Below are 12,559 nucleotides of genomic sequence, written 5' to 3'. Positions count from 1 at the left end.
CCTCCCCCTTCTTCCCAGGAGGTTCCCACTTTCACTGCGGTGGGGGTTTCTCCCCTCCACCCCCCCACCTTTGCTTGGCTGGTGGTTCCCCCTTGCTTCCCTCCCTCCCTCCCATGGGGGGACCTCTGCCTGTTTCCCAGCTGCTTCCTCCTCCTCCGATCCCCTCCCATTTATTTATCTATATCCATCTAGTCTCCTCTCATCTATCTCATGTCTGTCTGTCTGTCTGTCTATCTATCTATCTATCTAATCAATCTCTCCCCTCCTTCTGCCTGCCTGCCAGCTGCTTTCTCCTCTGGCCCCCTCCTCCCTTCCCCCAACTCTCTATCTCTCTCCCTTTCCCTGTCTGTCTGTCTGTCTGTCTATCTATCTATCTATCTATCTATCTATCTAATCAATCTCTATCTCTCCCCTCCTTCTGCCTGCCTGCCAGCTGCTTTCTCCTCTGGCCCCCTCCTCCCTTCCCCCAACTCTCTATCTCTCTCCCTTTCCCTGTCTGTCTGTCTGTCTGTCTGTCTATCTATCTATCTATCTATCTATCTATCTATCTATCATCTATCTATCTAATCAATCTCTATTTCACCCCCACCCCCCCCAGGAGTCCCAGCTTCTGCCTGCCTACTAGCTGCTTTCTCCTCTGGCCCCCTCCCTTCCCCCATCTCTCTTATCTTTCTCCTTCTATCTATCTATCATCTATCTATCTATCTATCTATCTATCTATCTATCTCCATCCATCTAATCAATATCTCTCCCGCCCCTCCAAGGAGTCCCGGCCTCTGCCTGCCTCGGCTTCCCTTCTTCCTTCTCACCATCTCTCTTTCTCCCCCCCCCCCCAGTCCTTTCCTCTTGCGGCCTTCCAGCTGCTTTCTCCTCTGCCCCACTCCCTTGCCCCATCTCTATCTCTCTCCCTTCCCCAAATTATCTATCTATCCGTCTGTCTGTCTGTCTGTCTATCTATCTAACTATCTATCTATCTATCTATCTAATCAATCTCTATCTCCCCCCCCCCCCCCAGTCCTTTCCTCTGCTGGCCTTCCAGCTGCTTTCTCCTCTGCCCTACTCCCTTCCCCCATCTCTATCTCTCTCCCTTCCCCAAATTATCTATCTATCTATCTATCTATCTATCTATCTATCTATCTATCTAATCAATCGCTAATCCCCCTCCCCCCCCAGGAGTCCTGGCCTCTGCCTGCCTTCCAGCTGCTTCCTCTGGTGGATTCTTCTCTTCCTCCCTCCCCCCCTCCAGGGCTCTGCCACCCATCCTTCTCTTCCCCCCCTTTTTTCCCCCCCACCGCCTGCCCTTTTCTCTGCAGAGATATTTTTCCTTCTTCTCCTCCTTCCCCCTCCCGTCCTCGCTCCCTCTTTTCCATCCCGCACGTGTGTCTGCCTGCCTTTGCTGCTCGCCCTTCTCTCTTTTCTGCCTCTCTGGCTGCTGCTGCTTTTCTGCTCCTGGCCCTCCCTGGCCACCGAGCAACAGTGGGGGGGGGGGGGGGGAGTGGAGAACGTGGCAGCCTGGACCCCATAGGACTGGCAATGGAGGGGGGGGCGGGCTGTGAGATGGGAAGGCTGGGGTGTAATTGAACGGGGGGATGGAATATGCGACATGAAAGGAAGTTCTGGTGGGTGGTTTGTGTGGGGGGGGAAGGGTCTAGACTATTTGGGGGTCCAGCCCATGTGCTTGTCCCCCCCCCCCCTTTCAGATTCTAATTCCTCCCCTTGTTTGGACTTGCAAGACGGCCCTTCAGACCTGGGAAAGAAAGGCCTTTCTCTTGTGTGTGTGTTACTCTGAAATTGGGGGGGGGGGAACCGTACTCCAAGGATGCTCGGGGACGGAGAAGTCACCTTTAGATGGGCTGCAGTGGAGGAGAAGGAAGGGAAGGCCGCAGCGTGTAGCCGGGCAGGAAGGCGAAACGAAGGGGAAGCCGGCGCTGCTATGGGGCAGAGCTTTCTCGGGACGGTGGCCTTGCTCTATGGGGCAGAGACCCCCTTTTTTGAGGCGACCCCCAGTTCCCCCTGCCCCAATGATCGCCTCTCCCTCTTTTTTCCACGCAGCGAGGAGAAGCAGACCATGCCGATGGAGCTGACGGAGCCCCAGCCGGAGAACGAGGCCCTGGAGCCCGGTGGCCCCGAGGATCAGCCCTCCTCCGCAGACCCCCCAGGCCCCGAAGACGAGGAGAAGAAAGAGGTAGCGTGTCGGGAAGGCGCCCTTCGGCGGGGAGCGTAGGGGGCATCCAGACGAGCAGCTGGGCAGGATGGGGGCTTTCTTGGGGCAGATGAAGGGCCATTCAGCACTACCCTGGAAGGGCGGGGGGGGGGGGGTGCGATGGGAAGAGAGGAAAGGCCCAGGGGGGAGCGTGTGTGTTTCAAAATGTCTAGTGAGATCTAAGCAGCCCCCCCCCCCAGCAAAATCTTTGCACTAGGGACTTCTGATGTGACACCTCATCTTTTGTGCAAGGAGATCTTGGAAGGCAGGGGAATGTGGGTGCACCACAATTCCCCCCCCTTTTTTTTTTTTTTTTGCCATCAGAGTGTACAATTCTGCTTCCTAAAAATTTCCACTTTTACATCATAAACCACTGCAGTTGGAAAATATGTTCGGCCTATCAGGCTGAGAAACGACAAAGAAGTTGTGTTTTTCAACCGTGGTTGCTTTTAAGGCGTGCGGACTTCAACTCCCAGAATTCTCCGGGCCGGCTTGTTTGAAAGTTGAGTGGACTTCGAACTCCCAGAATTCCCCCAAGCCAGCAAGGGGAAATCCATCCATCTTTAAAGCGATGCCAGCTGAGGAATTCTGGGAGTCGAAGTCCACTCACCTTAAAGCGAGCTGAGCCGGAGAATTCTGGGAGTCGAAATCCATCCTTGTTTTAAAGCAATGCCTGCTGGGGAATTCTGGGAGTTGAAGTCCACGCGCTTTGAAGTGCCCACCGTTGACAAACACTGCACCGATGGCTAGCAGAGAGAAAAATATCACTTTCTTGCCTTTTTAAATTTTTCCTTGGCTAGCAAAGTACTTGCACCAATGTCCCAATTTAGGGCCAAATTATACCCAATAAAAGAAAATGTTGCAATATTGACATGGAAGACGTCCGAATCCCAGAGGTGTTTGGTGTATATATATATATTATATATATTATATATATATAAGGAGGAGAGCCTGTGGCTTAGTGGCTAATACATCTGCCTAATATGTAATACAGCCCAGGTTCAAATCCCAGTAAGGGTATGGCTAGCTGATGAGAGCTAAATAGCTTGCAATAGATCTATACTAGTCTCCCTTTATTTATTTATCAGCACAAATGCAACTCATATATATATATGTATGTATGTATGTATGTATGTATGTGTGTATATGTGTTTATACATATACATACGTACATACATACATACATACATACATACATATATGTTTTTGTGTTACAACCCCTGGTATGACCAAATATGAGAGGGAGCTCACTCCTCCCTCTTTCTGTCCTTTCGGCTCATCACAGAAAACCATCCAGGCAGAAACCCATATTTTTATTTTTAATGTTGCCTTTTTATATTTGTGTTTGTATTTGTGCTGATAAAATAAAGGGAGACTAGTATAGATCCATTTCGAGCTATTTAGCTCTCATCAGGTATGGCTAGCTGATGAGAGCTAAATAGCTCGGAATGGATCTATACTAGTCTCCCTTTATTTTATCAGCACAAATACAAACATATATATATATATGCTTTTTTCAAAGCAGTGAATACATGCCCCCACTAAGCCCTCCAACCCGGTCCCTTAACCAGGATTCCTACTCTCAAGCACATTTTGGCATGCTTCATTTTTTTTATGTGTGTGGTGATGGTTGTTTACTAAACTTAGATCCATTGCAAAGATTTGGTTTACCCTTCGGCCATCGCTGATATATTTTGGCCTCTTTTTCCCCCTGTGTTGTGTAAAGACAGGGGCCAGTGGGTTTCTGTGATAGGAGAGGGGTGGGCCGGGAGGTCTATGGGATGGGGATTGAATACATTTGTGCGCCCGCACGTATATATTTCCACTCACAACTCCGATGCTGGCTTTTCCGTGCTGCTGAGGAAGAGGGGTGGGGTGGGGGGGGAACAGGCCTTGCTTCTCCCCTCCCCCTTAAAAGATAGCTTCCCCGCACAATCTCCTCCCTCTCCCCCCCTCCCCCCGTTGACGTTCTCCTCTGGACTCGTTTGTTCTGATCCCCGTTTTAAAGAGGCATCAATCTACTGGGAATGCGAAAGAGAGAGAGAGAGTGAGAGAGAGAGAGAGAGAGCGAACCGGAGAGAGAGAGAGCGTGGACACGTTTGAGCAGGCCGCGAGCCAGGCCTCCCTGAAGGTGGACGGGGAAGAAAACAAACACACACACAAAAAAAGAGCAATTTTGAAGATGGCCTTCCTTGGAACTGTTTTCTGCCTTCGTTCGTCGGGAAAGTCCACTCGACGTCCGTCGCCGCGCAGGGAAACGTGCCTCTCGGAGTCCCACCTGCTCCGTGAGTCTTTCTTTGCGGGTCCGAAAACTTGATGGTGTGCACTTCAAACCTGCTTCCTGGTTCACATCTCCACCATCTGCGAAAGCTGCCAATCTCAGAAGGCCATCTGGTCAAAACTCGGCCGGCCTTCGGAAACGAGGTGTCCAAAAAGACCTCGCAACGCGCCAACCTGTACCGTCACCTCGCCGGGGAACGTTGGAAGCCACCTCTTCACCGTCCCGAGGAAGGCTTCCGTTGACGCGTGACGAATTCCCACCCCGAGCTCTCCAAATTCTTCCGATCCCGCCGCTCTTACAATCCCGCCAGCGTCCCCTGCCTCTTTGGGGGCGGTTTTGGCACCCGAGTGACTTTCTTCCATCCGCTAATGGAGAAGTCCCGTTCTGTCGATCGCTGATCTCTAAATCCTTAGGAATCGGTTTGATGCCTGATCGACTTTCCATCCGCCGATCCTGAGACCGGGCTCCAGAATTTGGGGAGAAACTCCTTGGTCCTCCGTAACGCTGCGGATATGCCGAGGACATCGACCCGTTTTGCGAAAATCGCTCCTGCAAACCTACAGTCTCCACCAGCGCTGTGAAGGACCGGTTGGTGGCCTTCTTCATTGGGCAGGGCGCCGAGGGTCGCCTCAGAGGACTTGGTGCGCGGAGCGTCCCACAGACGCCGCAGGTTTTTTTCCCCATCGAGGACATCCAGGCGCTATGTTATTTCTTCCCCCCACCCCCCAAAAAAAAACCAAAAAAAGAACTTTCGATTCCAGTTCAACGGTTTTTCGTCGGGATGTCTGCCCCAATTTGTGAATTTTGGTTCTCACGGACACTTTCCACTTAAAAAACAAGAGTCCCCGCCACGAAACGGGACAGTGCCACGTCCGGCTGTCCCAATGGTCTGCCTGCTGAGAACTGACACTGCCTTGAACCCTCCTGATGGCTCCCCCCCCTCCTTCCGCACTCGTGTCGGGGGGGGGAGGCGACTTCTGTCTCGCCCTCTCTCTTCCGGGACACTTTGACTTCCGAACCACCAGCCAATCGAGCGCTAGGTTCCTACCTACCTACCTGTACCGGCCAACCAATCAGCACCTCTCTTGTCACCCAGCCCAACCAAGCACGTACCTTTCAGGCCAGGGAGGGCTCGTTCCGATTGGACCAGCCGTTGCCTAGATACAGCGCACACACACTGAGGTGTGATTGGCTGAACCGAAGACCCTGCCCCAGGTGTGAGAGGGTACCTGGAGCGCTTGTCCTAATTTTCTTTCTTTCTTTTTTTCTTTTCTTTTCTAAAGTTTTGGTTTTTTTTTGGCTTGTTTTCTTTCGTGTTCTTAATTTAAATAGAGAAATTAAAAAGAAGAGAGAAAGGGAGAATTGGAGGGGTGGGGCGGGGGCGGGTGGATGGGTCCCATGACGGTTTAAAACGGAGGGGGGTCGTCCCCCCTCTCAGCTTTCTTCGTTTCTTAAAATGATGGGGAGTCTTTGGGCATTAAGCTTAGGAGGTGTGTTTCCTTCCCCCTCCCCAAATCCTTGCTCAAAGTAACCCCCTTTCTTGACGTTGGGTGGCGCCTGGTTTTCCATTCCCCTGCCCCCATTCCAGGGCCACCCGCTGCTCAGCCATGAAGTGGAGAATAACGGAGTCGGAAGGGACCTTAAGAGGTCTTCTAGTCCAACCGGCTGCTCGGGGTGGGGTGGGGGAGAGCGGGGCTGTCTTAAATTAAAAGGGAGAAGAGCCGCAAAACTTGGAACAAACAAAACACAATTTTAGAGAAAGGTCTGGGTCTCATTGGCTGTTGTGACAACCCCAAATTAGGTCGCAGGAGGCGTAGACAACTGAAAAGCCACACGGACAACGAATCAAATTTTGCTTTCTTGCAAACGTTTCATTACCCATGTTGTGGCCCTCCAGTAGAGGTGCCAGCAGATTCGGACAAGGAGGAAGTTGGGGAGGAACCTGGGCCAGTCCTGGGGTCTGGGGAAGGCTCTCAGGAAGGCTCTGTGTCCTCAGAGGCAGAGTGGGGTTCCAGTGCCGTATGCCAGTTATCAGCTGCCTTCGGAGTCAGACATCAGTGAGGCAGAAGAACAGCTGGAGCCTGTTCCCAGGGTGCGCATGCGCAGAGCGGCCAGACCAGAAGGGAAGAGCTATAGAACAGGGGTCAACTTGGGGAGTAAGGCCACAGGTGGACGATGAACGGCCCCTCCCAGAGGAAAGAAAAGAGGGAGCGCCAGGGGAGTGGAGTTTGCAGGAGGCCATTAGTTCCCTTCATTGGTTCGGGACTCTCCGAGACTCCTTGCCAAGTTTTGCACCAGCCTGGCCGCTCTCTACGCCAGATAAGGTCTGTGACCGTAAATCCTCCCTGGAAAGACTTCGCTGGGTGTGAAGGAGCAGAATTCGCAGCCAATTAATAAAAGGGGGTTTTGTCGGGACCAGGAGTTTGCTTCCTGCTCTCGGGAAGCCTCGGTCAGAACAAGCCAAAACTAGGTAACCCGATCAGTCTGTTCATTTAAGGACCGTTCCAAGTTACGACGGCATGGGGAAAAGTGCCTCGCGACTGTTTTTTCACAGTTACGACCTCGACAGCACCCCTGCCATCATGGGACTCAAAATCCAAGTGCTTGGCAACTGCTTCATATTTATGACCGTTGCTGCGTTCCCAAGGTCACGTGATCCCCTCTTTGTGACCTTCTGGAATGGAATAGAATATAGAATTCTTTATTGGCCAGGTGTGATTGGACTCACCAGGAATTTGTTTTTGGTGAGAATAGGACAGGATAGGATAGGATAAAATAGAACAGAATATGAATGGAATGGAACAGAAGTAGAATCAGAATAGAATAAGAATAGTAGAATAAGACTAGAATAAAATATAAGTAGAATAAGAATAGAGTAGAATAGGAATAGAAGTAGAATTAGAATGGAATGGAATAGAAGTAGAATAAGAATAGCATAGCATAGAATAGAATATAGAATTCTTTATTGGCCAGGTGTGATTGGACACACAAGGAATTTGTTTTTGGTGAGAATAGGACAGGATAGGATAGGATAAAATAGAACAGAATATGAATAGAATAGAACAGAAGTAGAATCAGAATAGCATAGAATAGAATAGGAATAGAATAGAACAGAAGTAGAAGAAGAATAGAATAGAATAGTAGAATAAGACTAGAATAAAATATAAGTAGAATAAGAATAAAGTAGAATAGAAGTAGAATAGGAATAGAAGTAGAATTAGAATGGAATAGAATAGAATAAAAGTAGAATAAGAAGAGAATGGAACAGAAGTAGAATAAGAATAGCATAGCGTAGAATAGAATATAGAATTCTTTATTGGCCAGGTGTGACTGGACACACAAGGAATTTGTTTTTGGTGAGAATAGGACAGGATAGGATAGGATAAAATAGAACACAATATGAATAGAATAGAACAGAAGTAGAATCAGAATAGAATAAGAATAGTAGAATAAGACTAGAATAAAATATAAGTAGAATAAGAATAGAGTAGAATAGGAATAGAAGTAGAATTAGAATGGAATGGAACAGAAGTAGAATAAGAATAGCATAGCATAGAATAGAATATAGAATTCTTTATTGGCCAGGTGTGATTGGACACACAAGGAATTTGTTTTTGGTGAGAATAGGATAGGATAAAATAGAACAGAAGTTGAATCAGAATAGAATAAGAATAGCATAGAATAGGAATAGAATAGAATAGTAGAATAAGACTAGAATAGAATATAAGTAGAATAAGAATAAAGTAGAATAGGAATAGAATAGGAATAGAATTAGAATGGAATAGAATAGAATAAAAGTAGAATAAGAATAGAATGGAACAGAAGTAGAATAAGAATAGCATAGAATAGAATATAGAATTCTTTATTGGCCAGGTGTGATTGGACAAACAAGGAATTTGTTTTTGGTGAGAATAGGATAGGATAGGATAAAATAGAACAGACTATGAATAGAATAGAACAGAAGTAGAATAAGAATAGAATAGAATAGAACAGAAGTAGAAGAATAGAATAGAATAGTAGAATAAGACTAGAATAAAATATAAGTAGAATAAGAATAGAGTAGAATAGAAGTAGAATTAGAATGGAATAGAATAGAAGTAGAAGAAGAAGAGAATGGAACAGAAGTAGAATAAGAATAGAATAGAATTTTTTATTGGCCAAGTGTGATTGGACGCACAAGGAGTTTGTCTTTGGCGCATATGCTCTCAGTGTGCATAAAGAAAAATAAAATAGAATACATTCATCAAGAATCATAAGATACAACACTTAGTGATAGTCATAGGTTACTAAGAAGCAATCAAATTAGACTAGGGAACAAATGAAACAATATAAATTTTAAAGATACAAGCAACATGGATATAGCCGTAAGTGGAAAGAGATAGGTACTAGGAAGGAAGAGAAGAAGAATAGTAATACAGTCAAGTAGATAATTTGACAGCGTTGTGAGGATTAGTTGTTTAGCAGAGTGATGGTGTTCGGGGGGAAAACCCTCCTTTTGTCTAGTAGTTCTGGTGTGCAATGAGAAAGCAGATTCACCATAACCGTGTTAGTAAGTTAAACCACTCCAGTGATTCCCTCAGGGTGGATAAAAATCGATTTAAAATGTTTTTTTTAAATGGACTATTATTTTTTTGTTTGAAATCGGATTTTTTAATTGAAATCAGATTTTTTAAAATCAAATTTAATAAAATGCTTTTGGAGTAAAAAAAAAAAATCTTATCTAAAGATAGTTTCCTATTTAAGATGCATTCATCATTTAATTTCTTCAGCGTGAAATGGATCTCAGTTGTCTAGCATGAAGCCTGTATTATATCCTGCAAGATTTACATTTTGGGTAAACTCATTCCCATGAATCTGCAAGCCGAGATAATAACAGGCGCTGCCTTGGATGCATTCACACAATTTCACAGCTTGCTTTTTTTTTAAAAAAAAAAACACGATTTAAATCAAGCCCTTTTTACTAGTGATTTTTCAGTCCCGTGATTTAAAACCGCCTCGATGTAAATCAAACCCACCCCGGATTCCCTTAACAACGGTAGCAAGGAAGGTCGTAAAACGGGGCAAAACTCACTTCACGCCCGTCTCAACAGCAGAAATGTTGGTGCTCAATTGCGGCCGTAAGTCGAGGACTAATCTAGAAATCAGTCATTTCAATCCTGAGCTACAAAAATTCTCCTTTTATTGAGAGTTGCCCAATCTCTCCTTTAAAAGGGATGGAGGACCCACAACTTCTGGAGACCCACTGATTCATTGTTCGAAGGGTCATGAAGTCCCTCCTTCAGCTACAGGGTAGTCCTCACTTAACAACCACCGGAGAGCCCAAAATTTACGTTGCTGAGTGAGAAATTTGCGAGGTGAGTTTTGCCCCGTGCTACGATTTTGCCCCAGTTTTTAACTGAACGGTTCCCGTTGTTAAGTTAGGAGCACGGTCGTTAAGTGCTTTCCCCGTTGATTTTGCTCAGTGGAAGGCCGCAAAAGGGGATCACGGCAATCGTCATAAATGGGAGTCAAGTGTGCCAAGCATCTGAATGTAAATCATGTGACCATGGGGAATGCTACAATGGTCGTAAGTGTGAAAAATGATCCTGTCGCTTTTTTCAGTGCCGTTCGGTCACTAAATGAACTGTTGTAAATTGAAGAATACTGACTTGTGGACTTCAGCTCCCAGAATACCTGAGTCAGCCATGCTGGCTCAGGAATTTTGGGAGTTGAAGTCCACAAGTCCTGAAAGGGCCACACTTCCCCAGGCTGGCTCAGGGATTCTGGGAGTTGAAGTCCACAAGTCCTAAAAGGACCATACTTCCCCAGGCTGGCTCAGGGATTCTGGGAGTTGAAGTCCACAAGTCATAAAGGCCACACTTTCTCAGACTGGCTCAGGGATTCTGGGAGTTGAAGTCCACAAGTCATAAAGGCCACACTTTCTCAGACTGGCTCAGGGATTCTGGGAGTTGAAGTCCACAAGTCCTGAAAGGGCCACACTTCCCCAGGTTGGCTCAGGGATTCTGGGAATTGAAGTCCACAAGTCCGGAAAGGGCCATACTTCCCCAGGCTGGCTCAGGGATTCTGGGAGTTGAAGTCCACAAGTCCTAAAAGGGCCAGACTGGCTCAGGAATTCTGGGAGTTGAAGTTCACAAGTCATAAAAGGGCTGTAGTTCACACCTCTGAACTACATAATTAGGATTACTTGAAGAATGTCCTATAACTGAATAAATGTTGCAGCTAGGTAAAATCTCTGCAAAATACCAGAGGGATTAAAAGGTCCAAGTTTTAAACATGTCCGTTATGTTGAACCTACTCCAAGGGTTAAAATGGCTAAAATTCAAAACTGTTTCTATATTATTCTCCATTCTTTTCCCCCCCCTCTGACCACAAGTTGATAGTCTGTCTTAATGAATTTGGCAAGCCTGACCATCAAAGCCGGTTATATAAAAACACGTAAGGGGAAACCCACTGCTAGCAATTCTTTATTGTATACTTTTTCTTTTCTATTTTTCTCTTTGATATAATTTTGCCCACTTTCTGGATTTTTAGTTACATATTTATTTTAGATAGATGGTGGGTGGGTGGATAGATAGGTAGATATAAAAATAAATACGTAACACAAAATCCAGAAAGTGGGCAAAAAAAATCATATATGGATATACTAATGAATTGCTGGATACGACAGACAGATAGATTAGATTAGATTAGATTAGATTAGATTAGATAGCTACGATGGATGGATGGATAGATACAGTAGGTAGGTAGATGTAGAAATAGAAAGATACAGTGGATGGATGGATATAACTAAAACTGCAGAAAGTGGGCAAAAAAAATCATGTATGGATATACTAATCAATTGCCAGATACAATAGATAGATCGGTAGATTAGATAGATACGGTAGATAGATGATAGATAGATAGATGATAGATAGATAGATGATAGATAGATAGATAGATAGATAGATAGATAGATAGATAGATAGAGGATGGATGGATGGATGGATGGATGGATGGATAGGTAAATACGGTAGGTAGATACAGGATAGATTAGATAGATAGATACAATATATACAATAGATAGCTACGATGGATGGATAGATAAGTAAATATAGTAGGTAGATTCGGTATAGATTGATTGATTGATAGAATAGATGATAGATTAGATGTAGAGATAGAAAGATACAATGGATGGATGGATATAGCTAAAATTCCAGAAAGTAGGCAAAAGTATTTCCTATATGGATATACTAAAGAATTGCTAGATACAATAGATAGATAGGTAGATTAGATAGATACGATAGATAATAAATGATACCATAGATAGATAGATAGATAGATAGATAGATAGATAGATGATAGATAGATAGATAGATAGATGATAGATAGATGATAGATAAATAGATAGATAAATAGATAGATAAATAGATAGATAAATAGATAATAAATGATACCATAGATCAGCCATGGCGAACCTTTTTTGGCTTGCGTGCCACAAGTGGGGGGAGCGCAGGGGGGTCGTGTGCGGGCGTGCCGCACCCATAATGCAATACGTGACCGCCCAGTGTGCATGTGCGCACAACAGGCGTGGCCCCCCCATTTTTACATGCTTTTTTCGCCCTCCCCAGGAGGCCCTCCAGAGGCTTTATAGGAGCCTGGGGAGGGTGAAAAGAGCCTCCCATGCCCCCCAGGAGGCCCTCCAGAGGCTTCAGGGACCATCTGGAGGCTTCCCTGAAGCCTTCGGAACGCTTAAAACGACCCTTGAGCAATCCGGAAGTGACTTCCGGTTTGCTTGGAGGGTCGTTTTGAGCGCTCCAAAGGCTTCAGGGAAGCCTCCGGATTGTCCCTGAGGCCTCCGGAGGGCCTCCGGGGGGGTGGGGGAGGCTCTTTTTGCCCTCCCCAGTCTCCTATAAAGCCTCTGGAGCCTGGGGAGGGCGAAAAATGGCTTCAAAAAAGGGTGAAATCAGCTGGCCAGCACGCACATGCGCGCTGGCCAGCTGACAGGGCAGCGCTCGCGTGCCCTGACATGGCTCCGCGTGCCACCTGTGGCACGCGTGCCATAGGTTCACCATCACTGCCATAGATAGATACGATAG

The 12,559-nt window shown here is 46.1% G+C and overlaps 1 protein-coding gene and 2 long non-coding RNA genes across 3 annotated transcripts in view; all 3 read left to right on the top strand.

Annotated features, from left to right (window-relative positions):
• ACIN1 (apoptotic chromatin condensation inducer 1) overlaps positions 1 to 12,559 on the top strand; it is a 77,986-nt gene that overhangs the window by 48,934 nt on the left and 16,493 nt on the right. Inside the window, exon 8 of the mRNA XM_081968870.1 lies at positions 2,053 to 2,185. Within this exon, the coding sequence (XP_081824996.1) occupies positions 2,053 to 2,185 (133 nt within the window). The remainder of the gene's footprint in view (positions 1 to 2,052; positions 2,186 to 12,559) is intronic.
• On the top strand, positions 5,709 to 9,403 carry LOC309400420. Its single transcript, XR_014176652.1, has 2 exons — positions 5,709 to 7,928; positions 8,144 to 9,403. It is a non-coding gene; the product is annotated as an uncharacterized lncRNA (long non-coding RNA).
• LOC309400421 lies at positions 10,182 to 11,058 on the top strand. The gene is made up of 2 exons (XR_014176653.1): positions 10,182 to 10,327; positions 10,447 to 11,058. It is a non-coding gene; the product is annotated as an uncharacterized lncRNA (long non-coding RNA).

This window comes from Natrix helvetica (assembly GCF_964273705.1).
Source record: "Natrix helvetica genome assembly, chromosome: W".
Classification (NCBI taxonomy): domain Eukaryota; kingdom Metazoa; phylum Chordata; class Lepidosauria; order Squamata; family Natricidae; genus Natrix; species Natrix helvetica.
This window is presented reverse-complemented; position numbering and strand designations above follow the sequence as displayed.